General features: G+C 40.5%; 2 protein-coding genes across 5 annotated transcripts in view; one reads left to right on the plus strand and one right to left on the minus strand.

The window, feature by feature from the left end:
- Positions 1-1,906: 1,906 nt before the first annotated feature.
- CRNKL1 (crooked neck pre-mRNA splicing factor 1) lies at positions 1,907-17,173 on the minus strand. 2 transcript variants are annotated; one of them, XM_013057059.2, is made up of 14 exons: positions 17,004-17,173; positions 15,496-15,648; positions 14,339-14,430; positions 13,365-13,523; positions 12,744-12,910; positions 10,958-11,136; positions 9,630-9,800; positions 8,136-8,327; positions 7,370-7,429; positions 6,580-6,660; positions 5,316-5,555; positions 4,001-4,102; positions 3,282-3,530; positions 1,907-2,261 (listed from the first exon to the last, which is right to left on the minus strand). In XM_013057059.2, the coding sequence occupies exons 1-14, from the start codon at positions 17,052-17,054 to the stop codon at positions 2,094-2,096; spliced, it is 2,064 nt and encodes a 687-aa protein (XP_012912513.1). In that variant the 5' UTR covers positions 17,055-17,173; the 3' UTR covers positions 1,907-2,093. The 2 variants fall into 2 exon arrangements, with proteins under 2 accessions (XP_012912513.1, XP_044934390.1); XM_045078455.1 differs by lacking the exon at positions 17,004-17,173 and adding an exon at positions 14,583-14,618 and having other exon boundaries at positions 15,496-15,633.
- Positions 17,174-17,180: 7 nt separating this feature from the next.
- Positions 17,181-22,256, plus strand: part of CFAP61 (cilia and flagella associated protein 61) — a 285,685-nt gene continuing 280,609 nt past the window's right edge. For 2 of the 3 annotated variants that reach the window (XM_004754128.3, XM_004754127.3), the window contains exon 1: positions 17,201-17,383. The gene's annotated coding sequence lies outside the window, so the exon portion shown is untranslated. Of the gene's footprint in view, positions 17,384-22,256 lie in introns of all 3 variants that reach the window. The other variant, XM_013057056.2, reaches the window with a different exon arrangement.

Consider the following 22,256-nt stretch of genomic DNA (forward strand, 5'->3'; position numbering starts at 1 on the left):
TTACTAAAAAGCTTTTGCCTGTGAAAGGACTTACCTCTTGTGGAGTTGAGGGTGAGAGATATTGTTCATGTTCTCCCATGAGAGGGTAAACTTTTCTTTCGTGCATTGCATGCTGGCACTAGCCAGAACATGGTGGTAGGAGTTTACATTGGGAATCTGACCATTAATTTTTGTTCTTATGCAGCATAAACAGGACAAAATTGTAGAAAGACCCTGAATAGTCACTTATATTAGCATTTTGTCCTGCTTTCCTCTCACTCCTTGACTCTGCACTTAGCCAAGGGGTATTAAAATTGGAGGGACGCCTGGGTGGCTCAGTTGGTTAAGCAGCTGCCTTCTGCTCAGGTCATGATCCCAGTGTCCTGGGATCAAGTCCCACATTGGGCTCCTTGCTCAGCAGGGAGCCTGCTTCTCCCTCTGCCTCTGCCTGCCACTCTGTCTGCCTGTGCTCACTCTCTCTGACAAATAAATAAATAAAATCTTAAAAAAAAAATCAGAAATATTCCTCTTGGCCAACCAGACAGACCTCAGTACTCCATCGTCAAGACCCATATGATACCCAGCAGCTGGGGTGACACTGGTGCAGAGCCTGAAGCACCAATGTTGAACACAGGTATGCCTTTGATCCTTGCTGTCCTAGCTGCCTCTGCCCTCAAACACTAGCTTACTTTTAAGACACAATTTAGTACCACACTGACTAGCTTTTAAAAATCCCTTTTACTATTTTATTGCTTTTTAAATTCCTTAATATTATTTGTAAATTTAGTAAGTTTTATGCAATTAAGTCTGAAAATACTGTATTTGCTAGTTGCCCTTCCAGGTGAAAAAAATACTCTTGAAGAGGATAGTTCAAGTCAAGTAGCTTGGGCAGTGAACAAAACAAGAAAAAAAACCAAATCAGGCAAATATTTTTTGCTTGAGGATATGAGCAATGTGTCAACAAATGTGTTATCTCTGTGCTACTTAAAGTTTTCTTTTTTGGTATTATAGTTGGTTACCTTTAGGTTTTTCACATGTTCTAAACCAAGTGTAAAATGTATCCTGGATTACGGTAGCTACTTTCTGCTGTAACGTACTAGGGGATGTTTATCAGTACTCCAGGTAGAGAGGACGCCCTTGTCCAGTAAGGTTGGGAAACACTCGAGCATTGCTATGGGGGTCCTCCTGTACAGTAATGTATCTAAGGCTCTCAGAAGCTGAACTGTAAAGAGATTTGATTAACAAGGCTCAACTCTTTATCTGGGGTTTCCCAAACTTACTGCAGCAGGGGGCAATGTTATTCACAGCACATGTATTACTATTCTTGAAGCCATTATAGAGTTCAACCACTTGGGGAAACTGATTACAGCATAACTGAAATTTGACTAAAACATCCTGGTAACAAAAACACCTTGTTTAGAAATACAGTAACTGTAAATTATTTCCCAACTAGTGTTTTCAAAAGCAGATAGCTACTATATTTAGAAGTTAAATTAATCCAAGCACATTCAATTCTACAAAGATTGAATTTGTTTAGGAAAGTAGCTGGGGATGAACATTATACTGAGCAGTCACAATGTGCCAGATATATTCGATTTCTAATGTAATCCTCAAAATGAGTTGGCAGAAGCCCGTATGAATGAAGCACTGAAAGATTAAGTTACAGATAACGAAGTGGCAGCTGGGAATGGAACTTGAGCCTGTGACTGAAGATGTGAATTCAGAAGTTTCAGGTGAGTACACTAAGTATCTACGAAGAAGACAAAGATGAAAAAAACACTTTAAAAGTTACTGTAGAATGTAACTTGAATACTTCTCGAAAAACACTTTGAAAGGTGCAGGTCCATCTAAAATAGTTGAAGGCATTACCTCAATTAGATTTCCTAATGCGTGATGTGGACAAAAAAAAAGTTTGGACTCCGATAAATCCAGTGGTTAAAAAAGTTTACTTGCAACCCCCACTTCTCACTAACGTAAGAGCATTTTAAAAATAATTCAGAAAGTAGCTATCAAAGACTCCAATGGTGAAATATAAAAAAACTTATGGAGTCACAAGAGTTCTGAATGATTAATTTATAAAAATAATAAAACATTTATCAATATCAACAAGAACATCAGGATTCACTCTCATCAATGTCCTTATCTGGGTCTTGCTCAGCAGCCTCCTTTTCCTGTTGCTGTTTCTTCCAAAGTTTGGCCATGGCCAGGAGCTTGAGGTTGGGTTGGTTGGCAGCATCTTCTGGAAAGATGTAATCATAGTACTCTTCCCAGCCTGCATCAGACTATGGAATAAAAGAACAATTAAAAGATAAGCCAAAGACGGCTGAAATACACTATAGTTAAAGTGGAGATTTTTCACTGCAAAACCCCAGAGATTCAAGACGTATTCCTTATGTTCATTTATAAAACATCAAAGCCCATCACAGAAAAAAGGCCGGGCCTGCAAGACTGGGGTGAACAAGTAGCTGCTGAGTAACTGGGTGATGGACATTAATAAGGGCATGGGATATACTGAGCACTGGGTGTTACATAAGACTGATGAATCACTGAGCTCTACCTCTGAAACTAACAGTATACCATATGTTAGTTAACTGAATAAAGAAAAAAGTAGCTGTTGGGGTTGGTGTTACTGCAAGTGGAGCTCACAGAGCTAAAAACCAGGGAAAAAGCCTGAAGATTAAAGCACAGGTCCTCTCTAGCCAAGCAAGATATTCTGTATCTCCACCTCCATCTTGAGTTTTCTAAGATTTTAAGTTTTTAAAGATTTACTTAATACTTAGTAGCAAAAGTCATAAATCTGTGCACTATTATTCTGACTCCCTGCCCTTAACAGCCCCACCTCAAACTGGTCACTGATTTGGCTTCCTAGCACTGCTCTAATTCCAGCTTCCACCGTCATTTGCTCTGCTACAACAGCTTCCTGACAGGTCCTCCTCTGATCTAAGCCCCTTGGAATATGCCGGCTGAAGCCAGCCATCGGGTCATGTCATTTTGTGTATAAGAGCCTCCCTATAGCTTACAAAGTCTCTAGATTGAGTTTTACCTAAAAGCGGAGTTTCATTTCGCTCTATTCTGACCTCCTGCTTAATGCTCCAGAAATAATACCACACTTTATATAGCTTCCTGGAATCAACCTTTGCCAATTGTCTCCCATCTCCACCCCTGGGTGGTCTATACACCCTGCTCTGTTTCCATGGTAGCCAGGCTGCCTGCTCCGATGCTCAGATTGTACATACGGCACTTAACAAGTAGAAAGTGCTCATCTGACATGAGATGACCAGCTCCAGGGTCTCAGTTCTTACCCCATCATCAGCCTGGACCTTTCTTCTCTTCTTGACTTTCTCTGGCATGAGTTTGTCTACTCTCTCCTTATCCGATACTGTTCCAAATTCATCTTCAAAGCTTCGCCATGATTCCAGCAACATAAGTCTCTCTTCCTTTTCTTCACAGTTCCTCATGGTTTTGTTAGCCTCTTCATAAATCTGTCTGCATTTAGCCAAACTTCCTTCTTTCCCTGAAGACAGCTCAAACTGGGCAAAGCTGATCCATACCTTAAGAAAAATTATTATAGAAGCAAACTAACCATGGCATCCAGGAAAGGATCATGTAATCATGCTAATTTCTAGTTAAGGACATCTGAACATACTAATGTGTTCATCTGTAGTATTCCAAAGAACGTAATGATTATATGTTTCAATAATGTTGAATTATTGAATTATAGTCTGTTTCTATATCCAATTAGGTGTTTGAGATGGTCTTAAAATCCTGAAAAGAGTTTAACTTTTTATTCAATCCTGTGATATTTAAGTTACTCCTATGCAGTATAAATACTGACCTGGTATAAGCTTTATATTCCAAAGTCCTCTGAGACTCATGGGCTCTTTTCTAAGAGCAGGAAAAGCATTGAAACACACACAGACACACACACACACCCCAAAGCACTTAAAATACAGAAATATGGTGTTCCTTCAGAACTGCTCATTTAGGCAAAATCAAAGATCATCAACAGAGTGCAGGGTACCTTAACATGTTGTGTTCGCTGAAGCAATCTTCGGTAAAGATTTCGTGTTCTCTCAGTTTCTTCCTGTTCAATTTCAAAATCAATATACGATTTCCAAAGCACCTAAGAAAGAGAACTTAATAAGTCAGGCTTGACATTTAAAGAGCAACATGTCCCTATCCAAAGCTGAGCTTAACTACCATTCTGACCTAGGACATCCAGGAACCTAGGACTTCTATGAACAATTAAAGTACTGGCAAAATCGAGACAGTAAACACACTGGCATTTACAAGCTGGCCAAAACTTGGCTACCATTCTACATTATGAGATACAAGTCTCTGGATTCATCTTTGGATTTTCTTTCAGAGTTTTTCAATGCTGGACTTACCAAGAAAAGCTCAGAGACCTGTCAAATCTCCCAGACACTGCCATGATCCTATCGCACACAACTGACTTTACCAGGAGAAGACATGCCTAAATTAGCCAGGATATACTCTTCTTACCTCTACTGTAAATTCCTTGATAGGACTGAGTTCACCTCAATGACTATTCAGTAAACAGCGTACCTGTTAGGTGCTGCCTGTCAGGGAACAAGGATGGAGTAACATGTGGCCCGGATGCCTGGAAGCTGAGGCCAACTGATAGAACCATTTTATTTATTTATTATTATTTTTTTTGATAGAACCATTTTACATAAAGACCAGCCCTAATGCAGCTCGTAGGACCCAAGCCATAGATGCAGAGTCACATTAGGTCAAGACTAAAAGGCTGGGTGAGTTCAGCGGCTCTCAAACAGGTCTTAGCTGTGGTTTGGCGCCACCTTGTGGCTTAAGTTTAAACAGGGAAGGGACAATTTCAGGTCTCAGGCCAGGACAGTGGCAGTTTAATTTCAGGAATATGCTAGTGTAGGCAAAGCTTCTTTTGCTGACCCCATCTGGGAAAAACTGTGCCAGGAGAATCTGGGGATGTGCAGTTTCAGTCTTCATCCACTCTGTTCTCCAGTCAGGGCTGCCTGCTGCCTGTATACTTGCCTGTCCCATCCCCTTCAGGTTAGCCTTCCATGTGAAGAAGGGAGGAAGAGAGCCAGTCACCCACCCCATTATATCCCAACTCATCCTGGTATCATCATGGGGCTTTGCTGGGCTGTGGTATCCTACTAGAGGGCTGCTTCTCCCACTCTCATCCTTCTATCCCCCCAACAGTAAAGTACTAATCTGATAAGACAAGACTGCAGGTGAGTTTATCTTTATACTCGAAAATGCCCAACATGTAGATGGTCATCTAAAGCAATACTAGGGAAGTATCTAAAACAAAATATTCATCTTGAGATTCTCACCTCTGGCATGTCTAAGCGTGGCTGACTGATAGCTAACTCGTAGATTGCCCGCGCTCTCTCAATATCACCGAGGATCGTTTCTAATTCTGCAAATTTAATCCAAGAAGTACAATTTTCAGGTCCAAATTCCAAGAACTTTTCATAAAGCTTCCGGCATCTGTCAAATTCTCGAAGCTGCAGTTCCAATTCTATGTAACCTTTAAATAACTTGTTTTTTGGACATTTGCCTATGGAAGTTCCCTGGAAAATAAAAGGACCAAACCACTGTGATATGTAGATTCAACCTGTGTACTGATGTCGCTGACCTGTCTCAATAGCTGTTCTCTGCTGAGGAAGAACGTGGCAAGCCATTCTTTCCCTCTGTGGTATCACACTGTCCACACTGGTTCTTGATGGAAGGCCAACGGAAACCCTCTACTGCACCCCGCTGTCAAGAGGGCCTGTGCCCACTGGTGCCTGTTCAGCAAGAGAGGGCTGCAGAACTGTCTGCATGAGTCCTCTGGATTTTACTTAGTTTCTCAGGAGCACCTAGGGAATATGGATGTCAGGCGGATGAAACCTCCCATAAATAAAGTGGTGATCACAGAACGAAAACTGCCTGACTGCCCACAGCCAGGGCAAGAGTGGCTTTACAGAAGGACATCTGCATTTAAACAGCACTTGATCTTATTAAGAGACTTTAGAACAGCTATTAAGGGGAAGGTGCACGTAATACCCCCAGGGTTTGCACAAGATGATTCTACTCAAGAGCGGAATTAGATCTAATGTGATCTAACGTCAGATCTTTCCAGTCTGAGAAAAGATCTGGTAACTGGCAGCTACAGATAAAGCTTCCAATGTTAAAATAGAGTAATTTAAATGTTATCACCCATTTTTTTCTTCAAAGGCCGTGCATTTTCTGACACTTTATAACATCTCAGTTATAAAGGCAGAATACTTCTGTCACATTCTTAGTAGGAACTGTCCAACTTATAAACACTAAATTAATTTCCTTCTCAAAGATGTCAGTGATGATCTTGATCCTTCCTTTTTCCTCCCAAGATTTTATTTATTTATTTAAGAGAGAGAGAATGAGAGCATGCACACGCAAGCACAGGGAGAGGGGCAGAGACAGAAACTTCCAAGCAGACTCTGTGCTTAGCGGGGAGCCCAACGAGGGGGTCAATCTCATGACCCTGAGATCATGACCTGAGCTGAAAGCAAGAGTCAGACGGTCAACCGACCAAACCACTGAGGGGCACCCCGTGGTCCTTTCTTTACTTACCAAAGCTCTTCTGGCAAATGGTAAATTTTTCTGTCTTATTTCAAATTGTGCATATAGTAACCACATCTTGGCAAATGTGAACTAGAAAACAAAAGCACAAAACACATCTAAAAGAGTTGTTTCAATTACACTAAAGCTAAAAATTTAATAAAAGGCCACATGCAATTAGATTTCCCTAAATATTCAGAACTAGGACAGATATATTTTCTTGTTTTTAAGCAGGTATGAGGTTGTTTATTTCACAAAAGTTACAAACAGTAATCTAAATACTTTATTGTACTGCATGGCCCTGCAGCCCCTACTGAGAATTGGTTTTGTTTTGCAGGTATGCTTGTAAGCAAGCAGAACACACCGTCTCTGTTCGGTCAACATCTCTACTTGTTTCTCATGGTGGAAAACAGGGCAGAGATAATGTCTCAACCATTTCCAGAACTTGCACGCAAGTTCACCCATGCATAGATCTGTTCACTCGGATGCCAACAAACCCGTTTGTTGTTTCCTGCACATGCTGTGGCTCTCTGATGTTCATCTTCTTCCTTCCACTCAGTCTATTCCAATTACCCACACACCTCTGAATTTCTGCATTATTATCTGTATTGTTCATTTGTCAATACAGGCTGTCCTCTCAACCAGACTATAAGGTGTTTTCAGAGGCAAAGAGACAGTTTGTTCTCACTTAGGTTTTCCAGGGTGCCATGCACAGCTAACTATTCAAACAGTAAGTATTATTTCACAAGTAATAGAAGCAGGATTCTGACACTTCGGAACAGAACACTTAAAGCAAACATACCTTTTTATGAGGAATTAATTCCAAAGAAGCTTGATACACCTGTCTTGTCCTCTCGGGATCCTGTATTAGGATAAAATTTCACCAAATACTGGTCTGTTACTGATGCTGGTTTTACTAGCACTAGAAAAAAGGTACACTCCCAACCTGAGTGTTTTCACAGGGTGCTATTCTCAAATTCTGATTTCATCATTTATGATCAAACATGAACTACCTGTGGCCATCAGACTTTGGTTAAAGAACCAACAAGATAGCCATCAATCTCTGAGAGCTTGTCTGTAGAAAGGCTTCTGGCCTGATAGTAGAAAGAAAAAAGATGTTTTATAGTTTCAGACTGTCAGCAGAAAGATAGTCTTTCCCAATTAATTTATAAACAACCAATTTCTGAAAATTCCACCTGCTCTTTACTCGAAGCAAAGACGTGTCATCCAGCTGTGAGCCCTACTTAGGAGGCAGCCCATAAAACGATAAAAAATAAGCTAAAGACAGCCTCATCATTCCAAGTTCCAAGTGATAATCTTCTGCCTCAAGTTTAAACACAAAATGCAATAAAACAAAAACACCTCGCCTGGGCCAACGACAGAATGCCGAGTTTAAAAGGCTGCACAGAGAATAGGTAATTGCCAAATCAAGAATTAGGCTCCTGTTTCCTGGACTCCATGAGTCAGTACCTACCACCACCACCCATTACAACCGAGGTGTACATGCGGGTGTGAAGCAGCTGGGGAGGAGGCAGCCATCAAGAGCTGAGGCAGAATTCCTTTTTTACCTTGGCCTCCAATTCTTCATAGAGTGCGTAGTTGACCCACAGATAGATATAGCGCTTCCAGTGCCGCTTCTCCTGAATGGGTGGCACATTGGCAATGGCTCTTTCGTAGACTTCTCGAACAGTTTCTGCTTCTGCATCACTTTCCACCAAGCGTAGGTAATCAAACCATGCATCATAATTGTGTGGATTAGCCTAGAAAGACCACAGTTTAATGACTAGAAACCAAACCAAGAGCTACACTTGCTGGACTCTGTGAGGTTTAAAAAAAAAAAAAAGACACTAGATTGACTTCCTGTATTTTAGCAACTGTTTAGCACTTATCTCATTTAAAAATACCATTCCTGGGGCACCGGATGGCTCAGTTCAGCACCTGTCTTTGGCTCAGGTCATGATCCCAGAGACCTAGGATCCAGTCCCCGCACTGGGCTCCCCGCTCAGCAAGGAGTCTTCTCTCTCTGCCCCAACCCCAACTCATGCTAGCGCACATACTCTCTCTCAAGTAAATAAATAAAATCTTAAAAAATACTATTCCTGAGATTCTAGAAATAGAAAAGAAAGAGGAACATAGAGGACAGACTATTTGTCAGGCGTCCCACAGCAAAGCTGCTTTCATATACAACCCCCACCCCCGCAAGGTAATTAGTCAATAATTAGATGCCTACTTTAATAAATCTATTTGTTAATATGCCTGATTGCATATCGTTATGTCTAGATTTGAAATTACAGTGGATGATGGGTATTAAGGAGGGCATGTGATGTGATGAGCATTGGGTGTTGTATGTAATTAGTGTATCACTGAACATTATGTCAACTGAATTTAAATTAAAAAAAAGGAAAATAAATAAAACTTTAAAAATAAAGAATAAAATAAAATTCCAGTGGAATCAGAACCATGGTCACAAATTTGAAACCTGCCTTCTCAATTAATAGTCATTTATCTTGAATGTTACCTTGCTGACCCTATTTAACACCAGACTCAGTCCTTTGGCCATATCCTAATTCATCTGACTAAGCCAAAGTTTTTAGATGCACAGCAGACCAGTGAAGGAAAATGCTACTATCTTTGAGTTCAAATCAAAACAGTACATCAAATAAAGAGATAACAATGAAACCATATCTACAGTATGTGTTTTGTTCACTACCTTTAAGCTTAAAAGGTAGTGTAGGAAAACTGTTGGGCTCAATCTCTGACTCTTCCACCTTCAGAGACGAATTCACATGGATTCCCAGTTTCTGCTCAAGTTCTACGGCGCCCCATCAGCAACCAACACAGTGACTTTCAACGTATGGGTGGGAGAGCAAACCCAAGCTCTGCTTGCTGGCTTTCCTACAAGCCCCGCTGACTGCTGTTGCACTGGTTGCCAATCATGGCAGATGCGTCAACAAGAGCGTGATCCCTGGGAGCCCTCGCTTGCTATCCTCACTTCACCGTTGCTGCTGCTGGCCAGCACATCTCTGTCACCTGCGGGGTTTGGCGTCTGCACCAATGCTCACCTTCACCTCTTCCTCATACTGGAATCTTCGCTTGCTCACAATGATGTCTTCAATACCCCGTCGATCACCGAACTTCTTCTCAAAGATGGTATAGTTTTTAAAGAGTTCTTGAGCGTCCTGCTTTGAAATTCTATCCAGGGCATACTTGTAGATTACTCGTACCCTTTCGAACTAAAAGCAGACAGGAGGATTACTTCTACAACACAATACTCTCACTTGAGCCACAACTTGAAAGGTAATTATGACATAATATATTACTTGTTAGATTCTGTGGTCTCAAAGTGTCCAAAGTAAGACTTTTCTTCCCCTTGCTGAGGTATTTGTCAGGGCGCACTGACACTCTCCTTTGAGCTCCATACGATCTACCTGACACTGCCAGTGGGGTGTCATCTGTGCATCTCAGACTAAATAGGTCCCAAACTGACTTGTTACTCACCCCCAAACCTGGATCTGTCTTCCCAGTCTTAGTAAGCAACAGCTACTGTCGTGCACCTGCTCAAACCCAAGCCTCAAGCCCTAGGAGTCCTCCTTGATTCCTCTCCTGTCCTCACCTCCCACTTCACTACTTCAAAGAGCCCTGCCACCTCTACCTCTTCAACATAGCCTTCTCTTCTCCCCATCTCTCCCACCCCCGCCACCATCTCCATTTCTTCCATGGCCATGTCAACAGTTCCCCTGCTTCCACTTTTGCCATGTTCTTCACAATACAGTCTCCACAGATTAGCTAGAGGCTGTCTTTAGAATGTAAATCCCATCCTACTGCTCTTCTGCTAAGAACCCTTTGTACTTCCCTTTGGCCTTGGAATAGTATCTGTAGTCCTTACCATGGTATATACAAGACCCTGTATTTGGACCTCAGCCTACCTCTCTCAATTCTGTAGTATCTAAGTTACTTTAAGGGATTATTTCTATACATATTACGGAAGACCAGAACCAACTCATTTGTGGGGCAATCTGTTTCCATTTCAAATTCTGTTCTCTGTTCTCAGGACTCTGGACTTCTGTTTTCCAGTTTTATCACCTGTAAAACCCTTTAATGAGGAGACCAAATGAAGAACTCTCAGTTTATACACAATATTCTTATCACAGATATAAAGGCTTAATTTTCAAGTAAAGCACAACACAATTAGGAAACTTCAGTACAACCTATAATCACTCAGTTCCCAATCTGCAGCTAAGCCACAGACGTATGATGTTTTCCTTGAGAGATTTTGGAAATGTTTTTCCTAAGGTTAAGTGGTAAGAAAATCGAATAAACTCAACGTGTACAACAAGTAGTCTTTCCTAAGCTGTTATGCAAGGTAACTGAGTTCTTCAAGGGTACTTACTTCCTTCTGATTTTCTTCAAATTTGGCAAAAGCAACATAAAGGTGTTCATCCATATGTTCATCTCCAAAGAATTCGACAGCTCTTTCATACACTTTCCGTGCGTGGGCAAAATAACCATGTTTTTCTTCAAAGCGGGCATACTTGATCCAGTTCTTAACATCAGGGTGCACGAGGACAAGTTCAGGGGAATTAAGGAAATACCACACAAGACAACAAGGCTTTTCAAAAAACAAACAAACAAACAAAAATCAAAACCCCCAACAATGCAAACTATGACTATAAGGTTGATAAAATACATTCAAAGATGAAGAACCACTGAACTGTGACCTCTGAAGGGGGCCGTGACTTGTTCATCGTCTTTCCCCAGGGCTTACTCAGTATCTCCGTAGTGGGTACAAACCGGAGTCCAGAGAAATGAAAAAGCTGAAGACTGTTACTGACCATGTATCCTGGACAAGTCATTTAACTTGTCTAGGAAGCAGTTTTATCATCTGTAAACAGAGAAAAAGAATACTAACCCAACTTCAGTGACTTGAAAGAAAAGAAAGTATGTGTAAAGCTCTTAGCAGTTTGGGGCCAAAGGAATGTGCTCAATAAATGCCACCTATGTATTACAGGCTCAAGAACATCAGTATTTCAATTAATGATTAAGAAAAAAATGTTACAAAAACAAAACTGCTAATTGGAGATAGAAGAAAAAGGTTTTTTCAGGTTTTTTTTCTCTTTTTACTGAAATATAGTCGACATAAGAAAAAAAAGTTTAAAATTAACATTTTATTTCTTAATAAACAAAATCTATTTTTCACCTACCTCGTTTAAGGAAATCATTAATTCCAAAGTAGTAATACATTCAAAAATGGCAATGAAGTTAAAAGCAAAGGCTCTGAGGCTGCTGCTGGGTTCGAGACCCATCTCCATCACTACCGGAGACCCTGGCCACGCTGCCTCTCACTTGTGCCTGTGTCTCCCATTCCAAGACTGGAGTCGCTCCCACACCACAGGGCTATTCCAAGGATTAAGTGTTGATATCTATAAAGTGTTTACAACAATGTGTAGCAATTAACAAGCGCTTTAAAAAGCTTCTGTTAAACTAATCATATTAATAATGGGCAGAGATCACAGAGACCTTAACATTGCATAATAAAGTTGATGCTTGTTTTTCCTGGTAGTTATGTTCTATGAAGTCACTTAATTAGCAAATACCAAATCATTGCTCCTAAGGGAGATATGTGTATACACACACACCCACTCACCCACCCCCATACAGATTATCTTAAATCCTAAAAACAGCTCTTCTTGGTAGATTTGATTGTTTTATAAAGGAATAAATGAGGTTTGGAAGTGTGAAGGAAGCTGTCCCAGGCTGCCCCTCAACAGGTGCCACAGAAGGGACTCACACCCATCCAACTGGCCCTGAAGCCTGCTGCACTACACTATGCTGCCCTCCTAACACCATACTCTGGATGCAGTCCAGTAATGGTGCTAATGACCAACACCCTAGAAAAACCTAGTGAAAAAAACCCCACAGAAAGAGGACTGGCAGCCAAAGAGCTGGTATGTCACTTTACACAAGGAGCGCCAAATACAAACAAACCCAAAGTTTCAACAGAAAAAGCTCAATTACCTAGACCACAAACTTATTCTGACCACCTATGTCTCTAGAAAATACTTACACCTCTGGGTGTACTTAATGGCTGTTCCTATGTCCAAACCATGACTGTACCTCCCTGGGAGGAGTAGCACCCAGCACAGTAACGGCACCAGTCAGACTCACTCAAAGGATATAGCGTTCATAAATGGTGCGGGCCCGGTCCACCTCTTTGTATCGCAGCTCGAAGTTGATGTAGGAGTGCCAGGCTTGCTCCTCAGGCTGCCATTCCATCCAGCGCTCAAACACCTGCCGGGCGCCAGCAATGTTTCCCAACATCTCCTCCATATACGTGTATTTGTACCTTTAACAAAATCATCCCCAAACATTGGTCATGGTCAAAATGACTTAGGGGAAAAAATGATCTTTGGCACTGTATAGTTCTAACTTTGTTAAATGTGAAGACTTAGGGCTTTATCTTCCCCAGAGGTTAAATCGAGCATGTTTTCTTATCAAATAGAAGGATCAACCACAGGAAATAAAAATATATTTTTCTTAAAAATTGCTTAGTTTAACAATAAGTTTCTTATGCAAAAAAGATTGTAACCCAAATCTTAGTTTTGATTGCACAGCTAGTACATGTAGTGATTATGACTTAATATACTACAGGACATTATAAACTACTTACAGTACATTTAAAGAAAAAGTAAAATGTAAATTAAATATATGTGACAGCAACAATGTAAATAAAATAAATACACAAAAATGCAGAACTTCCCTAGCCTACAGAAAGCTGCTCTGGCAGATCAGAAACTTACCAGAACTGGTTGACTCGAGGCAGAGTTGTTATGGCCCGGTCCCAGATATTTCGGGCATGGTTGACCTGGCGATTCTTCATTTCCATTTCTGCATATTTCAGCCAGAGTGTAATATTTCGGTAGTCTACATCTAAAGCACGTTCGTATATGGATCGAGCCCTTAAAAAGCCAGAATTGGAGGCTATCAAAAGCAGTACATACCACACCTGGGGCAACTATCTCAAACCATCTGCAGAACCCTATTTTATCATGTGTCCTCTGTAAGTCAGGTTCTGAACATAAGAAAAGACATGTTTTCAGGAAGCTTACAAACTCTCACAGGAAGCTAGACATGCACGTATTTCACTGAGATATGGTAAACGTGAGTCAACATTTACACAAGGAAGCGAAAGGGAAGAAATAGCGTCTGGTGCAAACAGCTAAGCAGGAGGTAACTCCAGAGTTATGAAGGTGAGGAAAGCTCCAGAGGCCACAGTGGGTAGGGAGGAGTTCTCACTGCAGGCAGGGAGAATAGCCTAGTTTAGAGTAAGGAGACACGATGTGTTCAGGGAGTGGCTGGTACACACGCACAGAGGGGGCAGTGGGTATGTTGGGAAAATGCAGGCCTGGGCAATAGGAAGGGCCAGGATGTGACCTTTATCTTGTTGGCCACTGGCTTCCAGGGAACAATTTTTATTAAAAAACAAAAACAAAAAAACAAACCAATACAGAGAAAGCAGAAGAAAGTGCGCTTCTCTGTCTGTAGTGTGTGATGCAGGCGAGACCCACCTGCAGTGTCTCCCTGGCCGCTCCCCACAGGACTCATCTACCACAGTGCTGGTGGGGCTCCTCAAGGGAACCCTAGGCTTCCACGAACAGTGTGGAAAATTCCTAACAGAGGCACACTCTTTCACTTGTGTTTAACTTCTTCTACTTCTTTTGTCTCTTAACTTAGGATATCTTTACATATGAAATTATACACTCAGCAATTTTACCTCTGAATCTCCTTTAGACTCTCTTCCCATTGTGCATATTTTATCCAGTTACTAATCACAGTCCTGTTTTTTCTTATGTTATCTTCAAAAGTCTGGAGGAAGGGAAAATGGGTCAAATTGAGGGGGAAAGTAAGTAAAAATGACACCATTCTTCGCCTATTAATCCTGCTCTAAAATGGTTATTCATTTCGTTTTTATTTAGGAGAAATTCCATCCTAGAATTCTTGAGAAACAAGACACTCACCAATGTAGGTTACAATCTCAGGTATTTCTTTAAAGTCTTACATGCAAACAAAGAGAAAAACTTTAGATATGAAGAATTACTAGCAGACTTGTTGATATTTTCTCTTATTGCTAATAACTAATTACTTTAATATACTCAATACTTGTTCCTAGTAGGAAGATGTTTTTGACTATTTCAGTCCTCTTGTTAATGTCTCAGAATTTCACACATCACTCTTTGAACATCACTGTTAGGTAGATACAACAGGGCTAGTGGTTTAAAATTGCCCTAGGGGCACCCGGATAGCTAAGTCGGTTAAGCATCTGATTCTTGATTTCGGCTCAGGTTGTGACCTCACAATCGTAAGACTGAGCCCCATGAGCCATGATAAGTGTGGAGACCACTTAAGATTCTCTCTCCCTCTGCCCCTCCCCCTGCTAAAACACAGGCACGTGCTCTCTCTCTCAAAGTAATAAATAAAATCTTTAAAGAAAAAAAAAAAATTGCCCTAAAGTGATGATCCTAGGGTGAAGAGGTCAGATTCCCAAGTCTTCTCATGGCTCTTTCCCAAGTCTTAATTCCTACCACAGAAGGTGGTAGAGAGACAGTACATAACAAGTGGCCTTGTTAGTCCTGCCCCTTCCAGTTGTAAGACATTCCACTTTTTAAACTTCCATCCCTCTTTGATTCAGCACCAAAAATGAGATCTCTGGCAGGTTTAATTTCTTTATACTTTCAAAGATAACTCCTGGCATGTTTTCTAAAGTTCAGCAAAATGCAATTATCTGGTAACCAGAAGTTGCAGTACTCATCTGGCTAGAGACACTAACCTATTCTCATATTTTCCAGCCTCTCTAACGAACGAGGAATTTGCAAATTCTGACCTATAAATTCCTAGCAATGTTATTAATAGAGTGGAAAATAACTGACTGACCTTCCTTTTTCTTAGCTTGTAATCATTTAGCTCTTCTTCATCTGTGATCTTCTGTTGAGGTGGAGGTGGAAGAAGCTCAAGCTCTCTTTCTTTAGCTTCTCTTAAGAGTTGCTCAGCAGTTATCTGGACCTCAGCTGGAGCTTTGTTTTTCACCTTTTAAGACAGAAGACATATTCATTCTTAGTAGATGCTCATCACACAAGGTTTAGGAAGCAAAGAAACATTTTTTAGGAGGCAAACTTTCTAAGTATTATTACAAGATGCCCTCTTAGTCGAACAGGTTTTCATTTCTCTATGAAGCTAAACAAAATCTTATGCATGGTATTTATTACAAAGTCATAGCTAAGTATTAAGAGAAAAGGTAGCAAAAATAGTAGATTTTTAGATTAGTATAACAATAAACTCTGAAGCTGGTTAGATAAAATTCTCTCTAGAGGTTTTGTTTTATCAAGATGTGTGCTATATCTCTTCTAGTGTTGCAACTTGTATTTAAAGAATTTTTCAATAATGCCTCAGATTGCATCTGTTTCTTCCATGGCATGTCAAGTCAAAGGCAATATTCAGTAAATTCCTGTAGTGGGCCATAAGCTTCTTTAAGACTTAGTGCTGTGCTGTCCTCTGCTGCTCACCCTGCTTGTGTGCTCTCTTTCTCAAATAGATAATAGATAAAATCTTAAAAAATTTATGGAACTGAATTATAAGAAATATTAATTGTTCAATACTATGTGTGGGATGAGTTTGTTAATAATGATGATGGCTCACATGTAATCACAGACATTGTGCTATGTGACTTATATAAATTATCTCTGGGAGTTATCTAAATGGATATGACAAGGACAAGCTCAAGAGAGCCACCTGGGCTGGAGAAACACACTAGAGTGAGGGCATCTGAAAAGGTTTGGGACAAAACCTGTCACATAGAACACTAAGTATCAGCCACCTATGAAAATATCAGATAACGTCAAATTTATTGTTTAATTAAATGAATGCCACTACACAATCCATGCCCCCTCATTCCTTCCACTCTCAGCTGGGCTAACTCCTAGTCAGCCATCAAGTGTCAGTTTAAACATCACTTCCTCAGCAAAGTTTACTCTGCAGGGACCCCTCACACAACTCTCATTATTCCACGACATGGTTTACGCTCCTCACTAGCATTTGGCAAGACTGCAATTTTATATGGACTCATATAAAGTGAATGCCGCACATCGCCCGCATTAGACCATAGTTCCCCAGCGCCTAGCGCACTGACTAATTTCTGCCGTGTGACCCCACTTCTCCCCCAGCAAAAACACGTCCTAGGACGAAGGCCACGTCAACACGGGGGTTGCCCCGGGGTGACAGAAGCCTGCACCCCACTACTGGCTGACCCTTCCCCTCCTCCTTCCCCTTGGCCCACAAGGGGTAGAACCGCTCCAGGCATCACACTTTCTCGCCGCGAGCCGAAGCAGGCTGGGACAAGCCCCTCTCCAGGGCCTCCTCCCTCAAAGCAGCTCGCGGTCTCCTACCTTGGCTACTTTGGGAATCCTCTGCTTCCCGGCCGCGGTGGAGGCCGCCATGGCTGCAGCAGCGGACCTCGCGCCAATCTAGACTCCAGAAAAAGGCCGCGAGGGCTGGCTGGAACTCCGAAAGCTTTCTGACAACAAGCCAGATCCCGGAACAGGAAGCGGAATTAGCTGGTATGACCTTTGACTTCCCGCACGCGCGGTGACGCAGGCAACTTCGTTTCTGTGGTAACCGGACTGAGCGTCCTCCTCCGAGCGCCGTGTCTCAGAGTTGCAGGTGGGGCAGAGCTGCCCCGCCCGAGAGGGACGCGGGGACAGGGTCCAGGGCATCAGGGGCTCATCCCCAGGTCAGTCTCCGGAACTAGGAGGACCTGCGTGGACAGGTGGGTCGGTCGAACCGTGGCGCCGGGGAAGGGGAATAAGAACAAAGCTCGGATCCGGAGGCTCCGGTATGGGGGGGAAGAGAAGCCGGCCAGAAAACTACCTTTCCCAGCATGCTAAGGGCGGAGCTGCAGCGTCCCTAGGTGTCCCCGCGACACGTTGCATTCTGGGCTTTTTAGTCTCTGTGGTCTTCTTTTCTGGACAGTTGTGCACAAATAAACTCTTAAGGCTTTTAATTAGAAATAACAGAAGGTATTTTAAAGCCAGATAATAGAAAAAAGTGAAAGGAAAATATCAGAGTACAAGCAAATAAGCCACCCTTGTGGTCAGATAAACAGATGTTTAAATATTCTGTGAATGTGCCTTAATTACGTAAATCTGTTAGCCCTGATGTCCTTAGTTATGAGACCAAAATAATAGTATCTATTTCATAAGCATAAAAGAGAAAGTCTATGTAAAGTGCTCCATAAATGTGAGCTGGTGTAATTCTTCTTCTTCTTCTTCTTAAGGTTTTATTTATTTATTTGACAAAGAGAGAGAGAGATCACAAGTAGGCAGAGGCAGACAGAGGCAGCCAGAGGGTGGGGGGGGGGGGAGCAGGCTCCCCGCCAAGCAGAGAGCCTGGTGTGGGGCTCGATCCCAGGACTCAGATCACGACCCGAGCCGAAGGCAGAGGCTTTAACCCACTGAGTCACCCAGGCACCCCAAGCTGGTGTAATTCTTGACCTGTCTTCAAAACAAAAGTTAATTATATGCAAGCAAATGGTTAAGCGAATTTTAAAAAAAGACTTTTTTAAAATGGTACTTTTAGGTTCACAGAGAAGTTGAATGAAGGTACAGAGAATTCCTGTTTCTCACGCCTGTCATTCCCCTTTCCCCAACATTTCTCACATTTATTATAGTTGATGAACCTAACAGTAAAACATTATCACCCAAAGTTCACAAGTTAACATTAGCGTTCACTCTTGGTGTTACACATTCTGTGGAATTTAATGACCTGTATCTACCACCAAAGTATGGTAAAGAATGGTTTCACTCTCCGAAAATTCCTCTGTGCTCCACCTATTTATTCTTCTTTCCCCTTTCGCCTCCTGCAACCACTGGTTTTTAAAACTTGTCTGACAGTTTTACCTTTCCCAGAATGTCGTATCATTGGCGTCATATACTGTGTAGGTTTTTCAGGTTGGTTTCTTTCACTCGTAGTATGCATTTAAGATTCCTCCATGTTTTCATGGCGTGAAAGCTCATTGGTTAAGAAATGACAGTTGCACGTCTCTTGGTGTTTAGAAGAAAAAATATTTATAAATATACTCTGTGTATTTTATGCATTTAGAAAAATTACATCTATGTCTGTGAACAGTGCTTTTGGGAAAACTTTAAATGAAATCATTTGCAACCAGGGTAGAAACATTTGTCATAGCTCTCTACTACCAATTTTATTATTTAAATATTTGTAAGTCATCTCACTTTTCAAATTTTAAATAACTTGAATGAGATTTTATATTACCGAAATAAAATCACCTAATAAAATAAAAAAATACCTATTAAAGTAAAAAGGTGCTTCCGTTATGTGATGTCCTTTAAACTTGTAACTATGCATAACTGATTTAACAAAGTTTAATGTTAATCATCTTTGGCCGCCTTCCAGAGATGCAAACACTTTGAATGTTTTATTTCTAGTTGTCCTCCTTCCTTCTTAACAAGTTCTTATTGTCTGGTGATTCGATGCTGTTTTTGTTTTTAAGCAAAAGTTGTCATCATTATTTTTTGTTTGTTTTGCCATCAGTGCTTTTTTAGATACACCTGCTTGTTTACTTCTTTTTCTTCAGCATTTTATCTTATATTTCACTCTCTTCTGATTTTAATTTTATTTTTCCAGATTTACACCTTTTAGGAGTTCTTTTAGCCACATTCTTTGAGTGGTAATTTCTTTCCATCTTTGTAGTGAATTGTCTTTTTTAAGTTTTCATCTTTTAGTGATTGTTTAGCTAGGCATAGAATTCTGGGTTAATGGTTGTTTTTACCTTTACTCTTCTGGTGATTGGGAATCTAGAGCACAGAGGTCAAATTCAGCCCATAGGCTATTTTTGTAGAGCACATAAGCTAAGAATTTCTTTTAAAATATTTTTAAACAACTGAAAAAATCCAAAGAGTATTTCAGGACACACTAAAATATATAAACATTAAACTTAAAATATAAAGGTTTAATTTCAAGTGTCCATGAGTAGAATTTTTAAAATGATTTTATTTATTTGAGAGAGAGAGAGAGCAAGGGCTGGTGCACAAGTTGGGGGAGGGGCAGAGGGAGAAGCAGACTTCCCTTTGAGCCTGGAGCCCGATTTGGGCTCAATCCCACCACCCTGAGATCATGACCTGAGCTGAAGTCAGATGCTTAACCAACTGAGCCACCCAGGTGCCCCTAGAATTTTATCAGAATACAATTATGCTCATTTGTGTTCATATCATTTCTGGCTGTTATACTGTATTAGCAGAGTTTGGTAGTTGCACAAAGAACATGAGGCTCATGAAGCCTAAAATATTTATCATCTGGCCATCTACAGAGGGAGTTTGCCAATCCTTGTATTACTGGCTCCTATTGTTGCTGATGTGAAATACACTTTTAGTCGAATTCTTATTCTCTCATAGACACTTGTCTTTTATCTGGTTGCTTTCAGGCTTTCTGTTATTAGCATTTCTTAATTTCACTACTATATATTTAGGATTTATTTTTATTTTTTATCTTTATTTACTTTCATTTTCCTGCTCTTGAGGATTCAGTTCTTTCATCATTTCAAAAAAAAAATCATTAGCCATTATTTTCAAACAACATTTTTTTTTTTTTTTTTTGAAATTACTATAAGACATAGGTATTCTTTCTATTCTGTCTTACGTGTCTCTTAACTGGTTCCTATATTTTCTTTCTATTTTTGTTTGCTTCTTTCTAGAAAATTTCTTCATGGCTGCCTTCCCAGTTCATTAATTCTTTTTAATTGTGTCTAATGTGTTTTTAACCCATCCAGTTAAAGTTTAATAATCATATTTTACATTTTTAAAGTTTTTGTTCTTTTTCATAATTACCTGTTTTCTTGACTTTTCTCTTTCTCTGTTTCTAATAATTGTAAACATACTTATTTCATCATCTCTTTCACAGTCTATTATCTGATATTTTGGGGAAATGCACACTATATAGGTAGTGTGGGTTGGGATGCATACCTAATTGGGCTAGGATTTGTACTCCTACCCAGAGCTATCAGTAGAGAAAGCTGCTTTGCCACTTCCAGGGGCTGGTAGGTTCAGTTCTTTTAGTCTCCTCATTTATCAAGAGGTTCACTCCTCCAAAGTCCATGTTGGACACATGGCTTTGGTTTCAGGTCTTGGTTTTGCATGAGGCTTCTGCTCTCCCCACTGAAGGTGCAAACTCTTGTCCTGAGGGCCTGCATCACATTTGATCACTCCCTGAGCCACTGCACACAAACTCATTGCCTGGGTGGGGGAATTTCCCTTTGCTTGTTCTTTTGTTTCCTCTTTTCCCCAAAGCTCAACTCTTTAATTATGCTTCCTTATTTTATTTTACTTTATTAAAAATTTATATGTATTTGTAGCATTAGCCTACAACATCATGTTTCACAAACAGGATGTCTCCTTCCAGTTTTGCTTTTAAATTAAAACCAAAACCAGGAATGACAACATTTATGGCTAGCTTTGACAAGAATATAGACATTACTAATGTCCATTTCTACCCAAAGTAGGTAAAGGATATTTGCAAATATGAAAATTTATTGTCTCTGTTAATGCCATGTCTTTGTAGCAGGCACCAAATTTCACATTCACAGGGACTGTGGAAATTAGTAGAGTATTTAATGGCTCAGATGGTAGTCAGCCAGGTTCCGATTAGCCTCCTTTGAAATAATACTGTCATTTTATTGCTTGGTATTTCTTCTCCCTGATTTGGAGTAAGAAGGCCTTCAGAGGAGACATCCTCCAGTGGATTATCTCCCTCCTGGGACATCGTGCCCAGCCTGCATGTATTGTGTTTCCCCTAACATAGAAGGTACTGTCCAAAAGTCCAAAAGAGATAGGACTTCAGTTGAGAAATCATACGAGCATTTCAGATGAAAAAATTCTGGGTGTGGGTAGTAGTGATGATTACATAGTGATATGAATGTACTTAATGCCATTGAACCATACACTTAAAATGGTAAAAGTGGCAAATTTTATGTTATTTGTATTTTGCCACAATAAAAGAAGTCATGACCTCAGCCTTATATGTAAAGTTTTTTGTTTTTCACGCTGAGAAGATATTTTGCATTGAGAAGGTGTAATGAAGAATGCATTGCTGTATTTTAAAATGCTTTTTAAAAATTAAATGTTAAGAAAGATTAACTTTAGAATTAGAACTTGGAATCAGCTCATATTGCAGCTGGGCTGTATAAAGCCATCTTAGGAAGGACATGTCATCAGGTCATCAGAACTGACGGCCACTTTACTAATGCTATGTTCATTTATTCAAGAAAGAATGTGTTTATTGCAAAGGGGATTGATCGGTCCTGTCATTGTCAACAATGTAGAGACACCCAGGAAACTGTGAAGGTGTCATCCAAGCATTTGCCATCTCTGGTTTCCTTGGCTTGGCATCTCTGCAGTAGACGAAGTTCCCCCAGACCTCAGGAACTTTGTGTGACTTCTTCATGTCCACTCTTTTGAATCCTGAGAGTGTCCATGCTTAACAGTAATAACATTAATGATGATGTGGCCAATATTTACTAAGCACATGTCAAACACTGCTTTTAGTGTTTTGCGTATATCAACTCATTTCTAAGCCTTTTACAGTATGCCTATTATCTCTAATTTGCAGATGAGAACACTGAGGCACAG

The sequence above is a fragment of the Mustela putorius genome, unplaced genomic scaffold (assembly GCF_011764305.1).
Source record: "Mustela putorius furo isolate JIRA1106 unplaced genomic scaffold, ASM1176430v1.1 tig00000253_pilon_pilon_pilon, whole genome shotgun sequence".
Classification (NCBI taxonomy): domain Eukaryota; kingdom Metazoa; phylum Chordata; class Mammalia; order Carnivora; family Mustelidae; genus Mustela; species Mustela putorius.